This window comes from Eschscholzia californica, unplaced genomic scaffold, assembly GCF_041429995.1.
Source record: "Eschscholzia californica isolate CP2 unplaced genomic scaffold, dmEscCali1.0.p SCAF_1, whole genome shotgun sequence".
Lineage (NCBI taxonomy): Eukaryota > Viridiplantae > Streptophyta > Magnoliopsida > Ranunculales > Papaveraceae > Eschscholzia > Eschscholzia californica.
The window spans coordinates 13,053,521-13,072,728 of NW_028238198.1; the positions used below are offsets into that span (position 1 = coordinate 13,053,521).

At 33.4% G+C, this 19,208-nt stretch overlaps 1 protein-coding gene across 2 annotated transcripts; it reads right to left on the minus strand.

Annotated features, from left to right (window-relative positions):
• On the minus strand, window positions 1–7,271 carry REP (Rab escort protein). 2 transcript variants are annotated; one of them, XM_086644766.1, is made up of 10 exons: window positions 7,127–7,271; window positions 5,373–6,076; window positions 4,854–4,976; window positions 4,564–4,663; window positions 4,399–4,437; window positions 2,945–3,191; window positions 2,717–2,792; window positions 1,627–1,819; window positions 810–893; window positions 1–421 (listed from the first exon to the last, which is right to left on the minus strand). In XM_086644766.1, exons 2-10 carry the CDS (start codon window positions 6,071–6,073, stop codon window positions 332–334), a joined length of 1,653 nt encoding a protein of 550 aa, XP_086500892.1. In that variant the 5' UTR covers window positions 6,074–6,076; window positions 7,127–7,271; the 3' UTR covers window positions 1–331. The 2 variants fall into 2 exon arrangements, with proteins under 2 accessions (XP_086500892.1, XP_086500883.1); XM_086644757.1 differs by having other exon boundaries at window positions 7,120–7,268.
• Window positions 7,272–19,208: the final 11,937 nt, after the last annotated feature.

A 19,208-nucleotide genomic window follows, 5' to 3' on the forward strand; every position in this document is an offset into this window, starting at 1 on the left:
TTCAAGTAAGACGATGCAATCTGAAGGGGCGAAGGGTTATACAAGATCTAATGAGTCTCGTTCAGCACGATCTGAAAGGTATAAACAAGGTCTAATGAGAATCAAGAAGCTCTTGATGATATCTGTACATTGTGATCTAAATTTCATGTAAATGAAAAATAAAAGTAAGAAACAAATGAAAACTTGCAGTTTAGCATATGATTGATCTTCTTGTACTGGATGATTGTGAAGTCTGATGGAATCTTTCATTACAAAACCAGAACTCAAAAGCTTCCACAGCGAAGCAGAAATGCAACTGTCTCTGGAATTCAGAATCATTTCTCCTTAAAATCTAATCCACCAAACCCTCGTCTTCATCTTCAGGATTTTCGGAAGCTTTTGCCGCGGGGAAGAATTCTTCATCATAAATCTTGTGAAACAACTGTGATCATAACCCCAAAACTCAATGTCAGTATCAAAGTTCTGGATTTGAATATGGAAAAATAAAGAGGACCATGTTGTATCACGAGTTAAGAATGTAGTAGTAACATAGTTCACTAAATCGTAATGAAACAGTTTGGAAATGCATAAACAATTTTCTCTTTCTTCCAAGACAACGTATACTATGAGAAAGGTAACAAGGAAGACAAAAGAGAGAGGAGGGGAAAGAAGAAATTAAGGTCACGTAGAGCCCCAATTATGAAGTGGAGATATATTGTGACAGTGGAAATATTCCTTCTCCAAAGGAACGTCTTCTAATCGAATATGAAGTAGGAAAAGAGGAAATTCAGATATGGAGTTGTTCTTAAAGTTGGTAGAAAAGAAAATACCTTCTCACTTGAGTCTAAGATATCTCTGTAATCCAAATTCCCGTCTGGCGTTGGGCACGAGATGACTCCGCCTCCGCATGAACCCTGAAATTTGGACTACACGAATTAAACATATCTACAAAGACATTAGTGGTAAACGGAAAAATGCTGGTATTTCTAAAAAACCACACACACAAGGGAACTGAAACTCTTCAACTTTACACTTTCAATGACACACACACACACACACACACACACACACACACAGATACATACATATATAAATATATAAGGGCCATAGGCACATGAAACCTCAGATATCATTTACAACATAGTTATAAACTAATACATGAGCATCAAATGTAGTACAAAAACCCTACATGATCAGAGACATGCAAGCGACATCCTGTTGCTGTATTCCAAGGGTACACAGTATCTAGGTATTATTTGAGTTATTTGAGAAGCTCTCCACATCATTTTCGGTTTTCAACAAAATGTGGAGAAATAGTGGTCATCTTCATTTTGAGTCTTGACAATGGGGATGAGAGCAATTAATTGGACAGTTTCCATTATAGAGACCAATAGTATGATAACATATTTTTACAAGGAACTTACAGGAATTAAACATATCTACAAAGACAATAGTGGTAAACAGCAAAATGCTGGTATTTCTAGTAGTAGAAGAAAGGAAGAGCATTCCCTGATTGAATCGAAATGGCATCAAAATCACATATATCTCAATTCTCACACCGTAGTAAGTTGAGGGGTTGTTGGTAAAAGACCTTCTTCCTATGATCTACAAAACATCCAAAGAACAACAGTCGGAATTGGAATGTACCTTTAATAGCTCCTGGAGATAGGTGGCCTTCCACAATAAAGTGGGTCTGACTTCTATACTTCCAGCTTGTTCTGAGGTGCTGTTTTCAGGGTTTTCAGATGGAGGACACGCGAGAAGAGCATCTATGGCCGCATGCAGTGACTTTTTCCCTTGAGTGGCATCATCACATAAAGTCGAAAGATATAATACAAACCTGAGTAGCAAGACATAATTATGGTAGTTAGTGTTGGGATAGACTGAATAGGCAATCTATCTATTCAGAAACAAACTACAACCTAAGATTAAAAAAAGTCGCTCAAAGATTAAAAGAGGAACAAGGGTTTATTTACTCTCTAACAAACACCTCGAGAGAAGAGGAAAAGAGTGACTGCTGCTATAGATTAGAATTCGACAGCCTAAGAACTTGTCTCACGTTGCTTTCCTATAAAAGATCCCTATCTCATTCAGTAGGATACTTCGTGTGTAGCTCAAACCCAAATTATTAATGTTTTCCAGAAAGGACTAGAAGATCAGAAACTTGTGGATATTGAATCGATAAGTTTGACCTCCCCATGTCCTTGGATTGTTCATACGGTATGGGTGATACAAGCTCTTCTTGATATAGCTCAAATATTTTAAGTTATACATTCATGCTGTCTACTCAGGTCCATATGAGCCAATTCTTTGTTATTACAAAAGATGGTGATAATATTTGCAGCAATGCATGAAACTTTTAATTAGCATACCTATCTACGACAAATTCAAGTGAGCTAGTTACTAATAATTCATACAATGAAGTAAAAAACTTAAATAGACACCATCAGAGCATAACATCGAATATAACTACTTGCACAATTTCCTGGCACACTAAAGAAATCATTTTTTTTCTTTCCGAGTCAGATGGTAAACATTCAGCCTTAGCAGTCTTCAACTTTGCATAATGTTTATTAATGGTAGATGACAAAACTGATGTGTTTACCGAAAGATAAACTTTTAGACAAACAAATTAAAATAAAAATCAATAAAAAAGACAAGGAAAAAGAAATGATATGAAAAACAAGAAGAAGAAAGGGAATTTAATTTTCAGAGATAACTAGATAGGTAAACTTACAAGCCTGATGGACAAACAGCTACATTGCTCCCTAACTGCAGAGCTCGGACTGAGCAGACCTGTTCAGGATATAAAGCTGGACAGATATTCAAATCAATCAAGATTCGTCCAAATGAAAAAGAAAAAGATTACAAATTACAGTGTTTTTAAAAAGGCGGACTGTGCAACACAGACTCAGTATTCACAGTTTTCAAACACAAAATAGGTAATGGAAGGCACAAATCTTACATCTAGGAGGAAATGTCACCAGCAGGTTTGAATCTTGCTTTATAGAACCCCGTGTGATGCATATTCCTCTAGCAACTTTTGATTTACCAGCTGCTTGATTATCACCAGCAGAGCTTACCATCAGGGAATCTTGGGCTGGAGTCAAGACTGCTGGTGACGGAATAATAAATGAGGGGCTCATTACTACATGCTGGCTGGATATCTCCTGACCAGAAGCCAATCTAACACCTTTGTATTGCCCAGTTTCCTGCATTGATAAAGACTTTGGTGCTAAACACATGTAGCAACTATGCTTTGAAGTTTAAACTAAACGGAAAAAAAGCACGTGATAGTTATAGAATAACAAGGTGTAAGACTATGATGAAAGAAGGAGAGAGGAAAAAGTTGCACCGAACAAATATATATGACTCCAACAGAAAACAAATTGCAAACAGCTATGTTTATCGCATGTGGATGACGGTGAAACGGAAGAATAACTAGTGTTGACTGTTGATACATTTGGCCCTCTTAATTTGTATTTACTCCTAAAACTTTTCATTCCTCGAAAAATTTCTAGGAAGACAAAATATTCTAATGTGTTTCTGTCTGCAATGGACATAAGAGAAGGCATTATAAGACAATTTTAGCTATTGAACTGAATATGATTGCTTGCCTCTTTAGTGACGCATCCCAAAATGCTTATGCTTAAATTAACTCTATTTTCACGCACCTAAATTTATTCCAACCAGTATTTTCATTTTCCACCATTACAGTTTCTAGTTCATGGTCTACATCGCCAGATAAAGTCAACTACACAATTACTATGTAGAACAAATTCTCAATGTTTTCCACTGCGAGTGCAATAGGTTTTGTTGTAATCTACTTTTACTAGGTGTATAGAAGCAAATTGTCTTCAACTACTACAAAAAAAAGTGTAGAAGCTTTAATTTCATGTGCACACCAACATATAACAATGTATTATCTTGCCTAAGTTGTACGATGATACTTGACCTACATAAACATAAGATGCATTATGGATATTCGAAGGATAAACAACCCGCATATAGTTCTGACTCATGCTTCTACCAGAAATTACCTAGTAGAAATAAGAGTGATGCATGACTACAGGTTCGTGACAAGACCTATAGACGGACACACTTTAGGAGGAGAGATGAAAGGAATTAGGCCATAGTCATAATCTTATGCATATTGTGGAAGAAATGACACTGATTCCAAATAGAAACCAACTGACAGAATATTGCTTCCGTCCTGCATACCTACACTACTATTGATTGACCTGGATCGGATTTCTCAATTATGTTCCTAAAATTAAGTCATTTGTTACTGTGCAACTTACTTCTCTAACAGCTTTGGCATGAATTTCATCAAAAAAAAAAAGCTTTGGCATGAGGCTTTAACTGAAACTAAAAAGGAAGCTGCCCCAAAACAAACAGAATATTGCATATTTCGCATACCTTGGACAAAAGCAAAGCTGTCACTGGCATGCGCAGGACCTGTGCAAAATGATATTAGCATTTCAAGTTAAGTACATAACTTAAGTTTATAAAGCAAAGACATTATTAATGGTGGTCCGAAAGAAACTACGGAAACAGGTCCAAATTACCGCAGAAGATACTTACATAAAGGGCACCTTTAACAGCTGCACAGCGGCAAAAAGCTTGTGGCAGTTCACCTTGCCCATATATAGGATAAATCATTGCCCCTAGCGCATTGGTAAACCTGATAGCAGTGTTAAGTAATTAAGAATATAACAATTAACATATTAGGATATTTTGAAATTCGAATTCCTAGGCAAAAAAGAACAAAAAAAAGTGAGGTTGATTTGCATAAAGATCACTTTTCTCGTGTGATATGTCAAATAAGAAAGTTATAGGAAAATAATAAATGTATATATTAATGTTGAGCTTACATGCCAACCGAGGAGTGGAAAAGGGCTAAGCGTTCAATTCCATCTTTCGTCTTGAGTAAGTTCTCAGAGAACTCGGCCGTCTCTTGGTCATAGTCTGCCATTGCTATCGCATATAGAATAATTCTACAATGGAATTATTAGCACAAACTATTAGAATTACATCAAAGAAAATCAAGTATCGAAGGTTCAATAATAACATGGAATTAAGAATGAAGGAGAAATCTACATGAGCAATAGAACCCTAAATCCTAAAACATAGTGACGCTGCTCATATCTCTGAACCTGACTTCAGCAAAAACTTTAGTACATTCAAGGGAGACATTTGCAACCTTCACATTAGCATACTAAGGTTTTAACGGAGTTCAAGCTATCCTAAGATGATCAAAACCTCAAATTTTACTCATTCTAATGCCGGTAAGTTAATGAAAGAATTAGTATTAAATGCAAGCAATTTCAAGCACAAAAGATAAGATTTTTATCATACAAACAGAAATAAGAAAGGCGAATGAAGAGCCATACGATTTAATCTTGGGGGGTAACCGTTGTTTTCTCAAAAATTCGACAAATGGGGTCTCCAAATCCTCATCAGATATTCGGTTGCTAGTGCCCGTCTTCTTCAATTCATCGTCCTCTTCTCCTTCAGATCCACCATTACTAAAATGATCTTGTACAAGATTAAAGAACTTCTTCAACTGATTCTTCTCTATCAAACCAAGAGTCTTATCCTTAAAAATTGCAGATCGGGAATCAGGCACACTAGATAACTGCCCATCGGAACCATAGACGAAGCTAGCGTCTACACTTTTGAACTCAACGTGATGACTAGCACCCGAATTCAATAACAATTTCACTGCAGAATCAGCACATAACAAAACCCTAGGACCGGAGATATCCAAGCTGATTTTTTTAAACAGTTCTATCTGATCTTCTTCTAAACTAGATATCTCAATGTCAGAGTAAAGGGACCGAGGTTTTAGGTCAACGGAGACATAATCAACATCGTCAAGGAGAAATGAAGTGAAGGAGTTGAGGGAGAGAGAAGAGAAGTGGGAACCATAGAAAGAATTGGAGTCTAGGTGGAGAACTGTTTTACCAGCTGTGGAAGCGGCGGCTGCTATAATGGATTCCGGTAGTCCAGTTCCCACAACAACTAGATCAAATACAGTTGGATCGATCAAGGGATAGTAGACTGGTTCTGCCTCCTCCGCCGTCGTCGCCATTTCCTGTTTAGAGAAAATTTTGGGAGAAATTAGAAAAAATGAAGCAAGGGAGAATTACTAAAACCCCGTGTTTTGAAAAGCTCTTATCCCCATGTTTTGTTAGATTTAACTTTAAAATTTTGAATATTACTTTCTTGCCTCTTTTCGTTTTACACCATTTTTACTAACTCATTTACATATTACACCAGGTTTTCAAAATGAAGGGACAAGATGGAACCAAAATATGGTCGTTTTTTGACTGTTTTTTTAACATGACCCATTTAGGTTAGGACAGTCCAATGAACATGTAACTGGTAAGTTCAACTATAATTCTTCAAAAATGAATCTTGTTCTTTAATTATAGCCGATCCCCTTAGTCTTCATCACTTGTTTCAGCAAAAAATAGTCTTCATCACTTCTATTTTTCTGGGTTTTTGTTTTTCTGAGAATTATATTTTTTTTTTCTGGATTGGTTGTTTAGTTTGTCGATGGTTTTGGGGATTTGTGGTGGTATTATTTGAAACAAATAGGTTTTTCATTGGGTTTCAGGTGATTCTAGTTCTGGGTTGTTCAAGAATTGATTTATGGTATTCATGTTCTCTAATGGAGGACTACTAATGAAGTTTGAATTTAGGTTTTTCTTTTGATTCTCTATACATAATAATCAGAAACAAGTAGCATTTTGGGATTCTCAATAAAATATTTAACTTTGTGCAAACCCTTTGTTAAAATGTTAAATAGTTTATAATTGAGTTTATCTTATTTTCATAACAAGGGTTTGCTTGAGAATTAGGGTTTACATGATCTCTGTTTTCTCATTCCTTGTTTCACCATAGGTGATCTCAGTTTCAGATAAATCATAAAATCCAAGTAAATGTGGAACTTAAAAGATCTACTAATTAGTTTATCAAGACAAATTGAATTTCTGTTTTATGATTCCCTGTTTCACCATTGTTTTAGGTTGAGAACTTGAGAAGAAGCAAATTTGTAATACATCCATCTGATTTACGTATTGAAGAAGTCCAATCACTAGTTCTAATAGAGTACAACAGAGAGAGGGAGAGTACCTGGTACGCTGGTAGTTCGAATCAATCACTGCTAGAGAGAGAGAGAGTATCTGGAGATGCCATCAGACTTTGGAGTTGCTCGGTTCATCGAGTGGGGGAGAAGAAAGGTTGGTGTTATAAACACCTGTGCATCCTATCGAAGGCACCCCAACTTTTTGGTTTCAGAAACCTTGGTTAGTATTTAGCAAAGGGTTATTTCCCAAATGGCCCCCAACTTTGTGACTAGCTTCCTGCCTAGCCCCCTACTTTATACAAAATACCCAGATGACCCCTTTTTTCAGATTCCGTTATAACACCGTTAACTAGTCATCATCTATCTCTCCTCTCTGCCAACTCATCTTCTCGCCACCTAGTCATCTTCTCCGGCGAAGGTCGCCGGGCGGCCATTTTTCCGGCGGTGACATTCAAACATAAATAAATTTTAAAAAAGAAAAAAAATTCTCTCTCCTCTCTCTCTCTAAAAAAAACTTTTAAAAAAAAACTCTCCTCTCTCTCTCTAGATCTGGTGAACCACATCTTGTAAGTCTTAAGTCAACAAAAACAACAACCCTTTCTTCTTCTCTAACTTTTCTAACATGGGTTTCTTCCATTTTTCTTGATTGATTAGAATTCTGGGAATTTCTTACATGGAGGAGCAACTGCTTCACTAATTGATATATTAGGGTCTGCTGTAATTTTCACTACTGGAGCTCATACTAGTGGTGTTTCTGTTGAAATCAATGTCTCTTACTTGGATGCTGCTTTTCTTGATGTGGGTATTTCACTTTTCTGATTCAACTTTCATTTTCTTTGAATTATGTTTCTTTCATTCATTTGACTTGGGTAGATGATTGATTTGATCAATTTTAGGGGATGGAGAAGAAATTATGAAATTTGGTTAAACCCCTCAATTAATGGGTAATGGTAAATATTTGTTGAATGGGTAATCAGTGGTTTGTGATCCTTGTGATTGACTTGAAAGTGGGTTCAATAGAAGAAGTATACTCTTTTCTAGGCTTAATTTTGTTAGGGTTTGTAAATGTTAATCCTCCTCGCAAGTAGTAAGCTATTTATGTATTCTACTATAGTGAATTATGTTTTATCAAGATTAGTTTATTCCTAAGAGGAAAATAGTTAACAATTCTAATATCACAAGCAAAACTTCGATAATCTGAGCTGAGTTCTTTTGAACTGAATTCCAAAATGAAAATTTTTGGTGAAATTCGTTATGCCTTAAGAAAAATGGAAGAAATCCATGTTAGAAAAGTTAGAGAAGAAGAAAGGGTTGTTGTTTTTGTTGATTTAAGACTTACAAAATCTGGTTCACCAGATCTAGAAAGAGCGAGGAGAGTTTTTTTTTTTAAAAATTTAGAGAGAGGGAGGAGAGAGAAAATAAGAAAAAATATTATATTATTTTTTTTATGTTTGAAAGTCGTCGTCCGACGGCTTTCGTCGGAGAAGATGATGAGGTAGCGGAGAGAAGAGATAAGATGGAGGAGAGAGAGATGATGACTAGTTAACGGTGTTATAACGAAATCTAAAAAAGGGGGTCATCTGGTATTTTTGACAAAGTAGGAGACTAGGCAGGAAGCTGGTCACAAAGTTGGAGGTTATTTGGGAAATAACTCTTTAACAAATGGGCATATAAGTAATTACACTTCAACTAACTTAGATTTTCCGTTAAAAATAACAGAACATTGGGATATATGTAATTATAAAAGAAACATGGGGATTTATATAACGAGCTTTTAAAAACACGGGGGTTTTAGTAATTCTCCCATGAAGAAAAGAAGATGAAGTTTTACTATAGGCGATAAGCTTTTTTGCCATTAGCAACCCAATCTATTAGCTACTCCTTCAAAGTACATTTTTGTCTATAAGCACCCTCATCTTAAAATAAGCACCAAGACTTTTACTTCTCCATTTCTATTTCGATTTCTCTTTCAAACTCTCGGCTTTAAAACTCTTTATTTTATTGTGTTTCTGGACCGGTATTATAAGTAGTTCGTTTTTTGAAGAAAGTGACCAAATATATATTTAAAGATCCGTTCTAAAATCCCAATTTTTTTTGATGATTTTTTCTTTGATCTAATTTTTGAAAATTTTTCGAAGTGTTTCAACTCTTGAAAAATGTTATCATCAGTTCTGAATTGATTTCAAGTGGAGTTATAGAGTGATTTGTAAGCAGTAACTGAATTTAGGATTTGAAAAGGCAAAATGATCCCAAACAGGTGCAGTTCGAGAAATCCTTTGTTATCCAGTTCGAGGGCAAGTGTTTACCATCTTCTGATACTTATTTTCTAATGAATATGTCAACAGGCAAGTGTTTACTATCTTCTGATACTTATTTTCTAATGAATATGTCAACAACTTCTGATACTTTTTTTCTAATGAATATGTCAACATGCAGGTTGTTACCATCTTCTGATACTTATTTTCTAATGAATATGTCAACAGACATGTTGTCACCATCTTCTGATACTTCTTTTATAATGAATATGCCAACAGACAGGTTGTTACCATTAGGGGTGATCGGTTCGGGTGGACTAATTTTTTGACATATTTGAACGGGTACTTATTAAAAAGGTCTGGTTTTTTTTATGTAAAAAAATTGATCAAAAATCTGTACAAAATAAAATAAACCGTCCATTTAGAAATTGGTCTTTCGGTCTGGTTTTCGGTCTAGACTTAATTTAACCAAATATTAACAATGTGTTGTTGTATAATGAATTAATTGTTCTAAAATTGAAGTCTTGTTGTATAACCTGGTTGTCTCTTTTTAAAAGTGTATAGATTGGCTGGTAAGTTCTCAATTTATTTTCTCAAATTTCTCCCAATTTAAATTCTTCAAATTTCGGAAACTCAATTTAATTGAGAAATGAATCCAACGTTAAGATTAAGTAATACCAACATCAATTTCAGGTAACACGGAACTTTCAAATTCTTTATTATATATATATATATATATATATATATATATATATATTTCAATCTCAAAAAGTTCGGTCCCACTTCTTAATTATATATCATTTACTCGGGTCCGGTTTGAGTCCCACGGGTTTGTCAGAAAAAAAAAACCGAACCAGACTTAAAGACCATTTCAATAAAAAAAAAGACCGACCATTCCAAAGCACGATTTTTTGGTCCGGTTTTTTTCGGTCTGGTCTGGTTCGGTGTTCGCGCTCTTCAGTTTCACCCCTAGATACCATCTTCTGATACATCTTTTCGAATGAATATGTCAACAGGTAGGTTGTTACCATCATCTGATACTTCGTTTCCAGTGAATATGTCAACATGCAGCTTGTTACCATCTTGTGATACTTCTTTTTTAATGAATATGTCAATAGGCGGGTTGTTACTGTTGTGAAAAATAAAGGAGGGAAGAAGAAAGATAATGGAAATATATAGACCAAGAGATAGAGACAAGAACTTGATTTGTATTCGTATGTTTGTAGATGATTTCTCTACTTTGATATATTGGTATATTAGGTACATTGGTACACTAGTTTAGTACATTGCTACATTAGCTAGAGACCTCTTTATATAGGCCTTTGAAGAGTTACATATCTAATACAAGAGTTACATATAATCAATGGTGCTTGAATACAAATAATGGTGGAGAACTTATGGTGGTGGGAGTTACCAAAGTGTGGTGGTCATCCACCATAAATCAAAGATTTATAACACTCCCCCTGGATGTCCACCACATCAGATATTGCCTCATTAAAACCTTACTAGGAAAACCCAATGGGACAAAACCATAGTGAAGGAAAAAGAGTACAAATTCTTTGTTCATGTACATCTTTTATGTACACATAATCTGCCTCATTAAAACCTTGTTAAGAAAAACCCCGTGGGAAAAAAATCTTAACGAAGGAAAAAGAGTACAGTATAAAAATGTAGTATACAGTGTCTTTATAAACTTGCTCCCCCTCATGAAGGTTGAGGGCATTGGTCAACTTTTATCATCAAATTCCTTTTGATATATATACACAAAAATATAACAAGCAGCATTTGACATTTCAAGTGGCATTCATATAATGCTTTAACTTTATACATACTTTAGATTGAAGCTTATTAAATCCTTCAGGGATTTCAGTTGAACTCACTTTCTAGTGATTCGTATTTGTCATATACATTGATAAGATAATTATAATATTTTGTGAAATCAATGAACTAATCACATTTCAATGTGATTATAAATTTCATGCACAATCCACCTCACACACATAATAGGTGTTAAACTCATCATTCGATGACCAGTTGTCTCGCCAAAACCTTGTCAGGAAAATCTCACGGGACAAAACCTGAACGAAGGAAAACAGACTACAACTTTTAAACAAATTATAACAATATTCAATACGCATAGTTGCCTCGTTAAAACCTTGACAAGGAAAACCCGATGGGACAAAACTTTGACGAAGGAAAAAGAGTACAACGCGATTGACATTTTTTATATGAATGATGGTTGTTTTCTAAAACCACATTACAACACACATAATGTATTGTCTGTACTATATTAGGTACTTCTGACCTGAATTTCCATGACAATGATAAGTTAAGACAATATGAGTTGCTTTGAAGCTTATAGCCTTTTAGTAATTCAGAATATGTTCATTTTCAAGATTTTCTTTACTCGAATAATCTTTTTCAATACTCTACTGTCAAACTTTGATAAACTCTTCAGGAGTCACAATATGATTTATAAATATTTCATAATATAATTCGGAGATTTGTAATTCATATTGAAATTTTATAAGTGGGCGTCAAATCCTTTATAGACTAAAGGACATTTCTTACACATGTCTACTTTATTACCTTCGGGGTAATTCTTAATTGGTGTTTCGACTTCATGTCCGAAGACTTAATTATTTTGTAAGAAAATCCACAAGTAATGAAGTATCTCGTCAAAAGTTGACCAATATTACTTAGAGTAATTCCGGATCAATATGCTCCCAATAGCTACTATATTCAGAAATACATCGTCTGAAATGATTTATTTGATTTTTCAAATTTTCACAGCATACATAGTTCAGTGATCTCATATATGTGTCTAAGTAAAAGATTGATGTATCTTTCTAGACATATCCTTATCTGAAGATTTTATTAGGAATATGATTCACATTTGCTTATAATTTTATAGCCTCTTCAGGAGGAAAAATTATTCCTTCAGTATCAAAGAGTATATGTCACTTTGATCAACTCTGATCATTTTGCATTACCTTTATCTGGATATAAGCATATTAAGCTCTGAAAAATATTAATATCTCGAGGTAGCAAGTTTTCCGTATATTGATTCCAAATTAGAGAAACTCGATCATTTTCAAGTATTTTACGACATTGAATATAGGACTTCCTCCCCCTAATGTCGATAGATTTCCGTCTTATTTATGAGCACATACTTTAAGGATGTGACAAAGACGAAGAAAAAATCAATAGCTTTAGGCAAATTTGATTTTTATTTTCATATCATATTTTCCGTTAGACAAAAATTACTATCTGATCACAGCTTCAGGTGTGAGCAATTTGTTATAATATCACAACTTCGGGTGTAATTAATTACATGTGAGATATATCATCTTCATGTGATTTTATTTTATTTTATTTATTAAATCCATCATCACTTTCTCTTTGGTTATTACAACTTCAGGTGTAATATGAAATATGATAATCAAACAATTTTATTTGTCAGGAATTTACAACTCATCACTGTCTACAGACACGTAAGAAAATATCATCATCACCTGAATAGATATTCTGGATTTCGACTTAATATATGATGAGTTTCACAAAAATTGATTACATTCCACGATGAAGAGCTTTGTCAAATTTAATCAAACTATATGTTGGTATAGTAAAATGAGATTCTCAATTTTGTTACTCCATTTCCAATATGAACTCGGTGTAGGATTTTTCTTACCACCGTTTAATTATAATCCTTTAATAATCAGTGGAAAATAATTCCAATACTGAAATACCAGTACTTGTCATTCTTCAGGAATGTGTAGGTAAATTTGATTTCCAAGGATTTACCCTTTTTGTTGACAATTAATCAACTCATAGGGATATATCTTTTCATCCTTAGAGATTATTTACTCTAGTAATTCTTTTAGAATTTTCTAGATTTGAAGAAGTATATACACCAAACTTCAGGTTTGGTAACCTCATATACAAAAAGATGATTCAGTTTGATCTTAATCAAATTTTGGTGGTTGAGTTTCCTCGTCGGAGAAATCTTCTTTAGCAAACCAAAGTATGCACTTATGATATGTTCATACAAAAATAAACATTAGTTATGAAAGTAATACCAATTCCTTTTTAAATCATAACTTACCTTGACCTTACCATCGAATGAATCACATTAACGTTCATATTTGATCGCAATGTTAATTATTTCATTATTAGCATGTATGCAATTCTCATATCCTTCTCATATGATTCAATATTTCTTAGCAACAATAAAATAAATGGTTAGCGATAAATAAGAATGAATAGTTTGTAAATTCCACAAAGAAAGGTTCAAATACCTTTTAACTTACCAATCATAATTGACCAAACTTACCAATCTTTTATTTGCTTATAACTTGATCAAGGAGTGAATAATTTCTTCTTCCCTTTAAGCATAGAGCAATTCGTGCTGATAACGTGTTGTGAAAAATAAAGGAGGGAAGAAGAAAGATAATGGAAATATATAGACCAAGAGATAGAGACAAGAACTTGATTTGTATTCATATGTTTGTAGATGATTTCTCTACTTTGATATATTGGTATATTAGGTACATTGGTACACTAGTTTAGTACATTGCTACATTAGCTAGAGACCTCTTTATATAGGCCTTTGAAGAGTTACATATCTAATACAAGAGTTACATATAATCAATGGTGCTTGAATACAAATAATGGTGGAGAACTTATGGTGGTGGGAGTTACCAAAGTGTGGTGGTCATCCACCATAAATCAAAGATTTATAACAGTTACCATCTTTTGATACTTCTTTTTCTAATTATTAACGGGATCAACACTCCAGGAACCCCATCTGTTTAATAAATTAACAGTTCCAGTATTCCAAGAACTCTTTCTTATTATAATGTGATGCACACACATATGTCTATTTAGTATCAATTACGAATTTTGGGAGAAATTCGAAGATGAGAAACATTTCTATCTGATCTTCTTCTAAACTGGGTATCTCAATGTTAAAGTAAAGAGAACGAGGTTTTAGGTCAACGGAGACATAATCACCATCGTCGTGATCACTGTCGTCGTGGGTGGTAGACGTTGGTGGCTGGTTTTGTTGGGAGTCAAGGAGAAATGAAGTGAAGGAGCTGAGGGAGAGAGAAGATAATTGGGAACCGTAGAAAGAATTGGAGTCGAGGTGGAGAACTGTTTTTCCAGCGGTGGAAGCGCTGACTGCTATAATGGATTCCGGTAGTCCTTTCTTGATAACAACTAGATCAAATGCATTTGGATCGATCAAGGGATAGGAGACGGTTTTCGCCTCCTCCACCCTCTCCATTTCCGGTTTCTTTAGATTTAGAGAAAATTTTGGGAGAAATTCGAAAGAGAAACAGAGAGAGAGTTGTTGATTTGAACAAATGAAGAAAAGAAGACGAAGTTTTACTATATGTGACACGCTAGCCATTAGTACCCCCAATCTATTAGCTACATTTTTGTCTATAAGCATTCTGATCTGAAAATGAACACCAAGACTTACTTCTTCATTTCTATTCCGATTTTTCTTTCAAGCTCGTCATCAAAAGTCTTTTTCTTTTTGGTGTTTCTGGAAGGATACCATAGGTAGTTAGTTTTTTTAAGAAAGCGGCCCAATAAATACTTAAAAGCACCTTATTTCCCTTTAAAGATAGGTTCTAAAATTCTAATTTTGTTGATGATTTTTCATTTAATCTAGTGTTTGAAAATTTTTCGAAGTGTTTTAATTCTTGAAATATGATACCATAAGTTATGGGTTGATTTCGAGTAGGCCATAGAGTGATTTGTAAGTGGTAATTAAGTTTTTAAGATTTGAAAATGCAAAATGATCCCGAATAGATGCAGTTCGAGAAATCCGCTGACAGTCAAACCTGTTGATAGAGCGTGCTAGTCAAATCCTACTGACAGAAGTCAAGAGGTGATTGGCCCTTAATTGCACGAAAGCATGTATCTTTAGCCGCATCTAAACATAAATATGAAGACCCTAGGTAGGACTTTTTGACTCGAGTCCCACGGTAACTCTTATGAGGAAGGGGTTTTTTTGGAACATACAAATATGGTCGAAAAGAATACAATTTTTTGGAGGGATTGGGCCATTGGTCCAAAAAGGGGACCAAAATGAAAATCCCACTCAAAGTTGTCTAAAAATGAAAGGGAGGTCCAATGTGTCAGTTTGGGGGTCAAAATTACGTAAAGGGCCCTTAGAAAATAAAGTATTTACCGTTCATGCCATCGAAAATTACAAAATTGCCATTGAAAATTACAAAATTGCCACCGAAATTTCTCGGGAAACGATTTTTTTTCTGAAAAATAATCTGACAACCCGTCCATCAGAATGTGTACTGTTCAGAAATTTACGGAACTGCCACCGAAAAATTCCCAGAAAACGAAATTTTTTTCGGGAAATTATTTTATTTACTGGAAATTTTTTTCTGTACTAGACATTTTTGCTGGGCGGGAATTTGAAATTTCGTAAAAAAATTTGAAAATTTGGGCGGGAATTTGAATTTTCGTTTGAAAATTTCAAAACTTCGAAAAAAAGATTTTGTGACCGGGAAATTATTTTATTTACTGGAATTTTTTTTCTGTACTAGACACTTTTGCTGGGCGGGAATTTAAAATTTTCAAATTTTCAAAAAATTTTGAAACTTTGAATTTTTTGTGTACTGGTAAATTATTTTATTTACCAGACATTTTTTTTTTCAGGAAAACGTCAGCATGTCCCGTCCAAGGGCAAGAGGAGAATAAAAAAAAAACTGACATTTGGACCTGCAACTAATTTTTGGGCAAGAGTGGATTTTTTTTGGGTTTACCCCCCAGGTTTTGGACTGTTGACTCATTTTTTGGACGAGGAAATCAATTTAAAAGACAAGTCTATTTCGAGGTTCATAAATTAGAGAGTGAACGAGCAACAATGAGAGAAACAATCAACATAAGAGACTTTTCTTTACGCCCTAAAGTAGCTACCTACTAAATAATAATGAATTCACACAATAAACAAAAAGATCAATAAAGGATAGTATTAGGGGGTGGTGGTGGTTCAAGATCCCCAAAATCTGTGTTATTGGTTGGGGACATATGAAATGCCTTCCAATGTCCTTGTTATTGGTTGTGGACAGTGGACACTTGAAATGTCTCAAATGTTTGAATTAATCTCTTGGGACATTTCAAATGTCCCGAAATGTTTGTGTTATTCGTATGAGAAATTTCAAAGAGACACAAAATTATGGACATTTCAAGATAAATTGGTTTCAGGGACATTTAAGTGTAAATTTGGAGACCGTTCGAGAGAGAGAATGTTTCTCAAAATATGGAAGACACTTGGGGATATCTAGATAAGGAAGATAATAAAAATAATAATTATTGTTAAATTAGATTAATAATATAATAATATAACAATATTAATTACTATATTAGTATTATAATACTATATTATAATAATAATATTATTATTATAATATAGTTATAACAATAATAATATTATTATTATAATATAGTTACAACAATAATAATATTATTATTATATTACTATATTATTATAATATTATACTATATCAAATTAGATTAATAATATAATAATATAACAATATTAATTATACTATATTATAATAACAATATTAATTATTATATTAGTATAATACTATATAATAATAATAGTAATATTATCATAATATAGTTTTAAAATAATATTATTATTGTATTACTATATTATTATAATATTATAATATATTAAATAATCAATATCTTCCAATTGTCCATCAATTTCTACAATTGTCTACAAAAGTAGAAATTATATAATGTTGAAATATTAGTAGAAATTTGTTATTTCATATGAATACTTAAATACTAAATATTTACCAAATGTCCATCATGTCCACATATATCTACGGATGTGAACGAAAGTCGAAAAACATATTTTTGAAAAATTAATAAACTGTTCTATTTTATATGATAAGAAAATAATAGTATTAAAATAATTAATATCACCCAAATGTCCATCAATATCTACATATATCTAAGAATATCTACGAAAGTCGAAATATATATTTTTGAAACGTTTGTACAATAATATTATTTCATGTGATTAAACAATAGAAATAATAATAATATTAAAATAATAAATGTCCAACAAATGTCCATCAATGCCCGCAGATATTTATAGATGTCTATGAAAGTCGAAAAATATATTTTGAAATGCTTGTAGAAATATATTATTTCATATGATTAACCAATAACAATACTATTAAAATAATAAATGTCGCAGATATTCACAGATGTCTACAAAAGTCAAAAAATATATTTTTGAATGCGAGTATAAACATATTATTTCATATGATTAGACAATTGTAATAGTATTAAAACAATAAATGCCCACTAATTGTTCATCAATGTCCATAGATATTCAGGGATGTCTACAAAGTCGAAAATTATATTTTTGATTGATTAGTGCAAATATATTATTTAATATGATTAGACAATAAAGAAAATGTTGAAATAAATGTTTATCTATAGTCCTTTGATGATGCTGATAATATCCACCACACATTTTGTCTATGGATCCAATTTCTTGAAATTTCTCCATAACATTTTGTCTATAGATCAAATATCTTGAAATGTTTCGAAGACGATAAAAACATTCTGTCTATAAATAAATATCTTAATTAAAATGTCTCGAAATGTCTACAGGACATTTTGTCTATGAATATTCCCAAACATCCTGAACTACTACCACCCTCTTAGAAAAGTGAAAGAATCATATAGCCTCATGTAAACACACTCATGGTCCCACTTTAACATCATCCTTACTCTCAAAGGTTAAAGCTTGAGGGGATCGAAACACCCAATTTACTATCATCCTTACTCTCAAAGGTTAATGCTTGAGGGGATCGAAACACCCAATTTACTAAAGTAACTGCCGGCAAAACCCGTGTTTGAATAAAGGTAAATAACCAAACATCATTTTTACAATTAATAATGCGGAAGAAAAATATAAGGATCGTAATAATAATGTTTCTAGTCTCTTATATTTGACCTTTATTCTTGGCCTTTGGTATAGGAAGAGCAATTTTTAGCAAAGGTAGTGCATTAGATAGGGAGAGCATTCTTTTTAGAATAGGGAGAGATAAGCACTATGTTCTACAATATCCCAACTTTAAACTTTGGTCCCTCCCCTCAAACTATTTTCGACCAAAAGATAGAGAAGAGAGAAAAATCATGTTCGACCAAAAATATGTTTGTCGATCAAAGGGAGAGAAGAGAGATAAACACCCTTAAAACCTATTCAACCAAAAGAGAGACAAAACTCTAAATCTGTTTGTTTCGATCAAATAGAGAGAGATAAAGATGGAAACCTAAACCCTAGATGACTAACACAACACTCATCTCCATAGAGGAGTATGTAATTCTTGTTATTGTTTGATTTCTCCATTGATTTTTAGGGTTTTAACACTGATTAAAGTAACTTTTGAAGATTCATAAAAGAAATTTCGCTTAGCATAAATAAAAATTCATGAATGAAAATTTTCATTCAGAACAACTGAAAGTTTAAACAAATTTCGTCTAGAGCGGATGAAAAAAGAGAACAATTTCAGCCGACTCGGTCGAAATTTATTATTTTTTTCAGCGGACCCCGGCCGAAATTTGTTGTCTTTTTCAGCCATCCCGATTCAAATTCGTTGTTTTTTTAGCCGACCCAACCGAAAATCCCTTCCGAAACAAAAACAACCTAAAACCCTAAAATGTTTGTTTAATCATAGAGGAAGACAAGAAAATGATTTTTCTTTACCCGAGACATATTATCTTCATTATATACGTCTTTGTTTAAGTCGATATCTTCGTTTAAGTCGATGTCCTCGTTTAAGTCGATTGTTTCGTTTAAGTCGATTGTTTCGTTTAAGTCG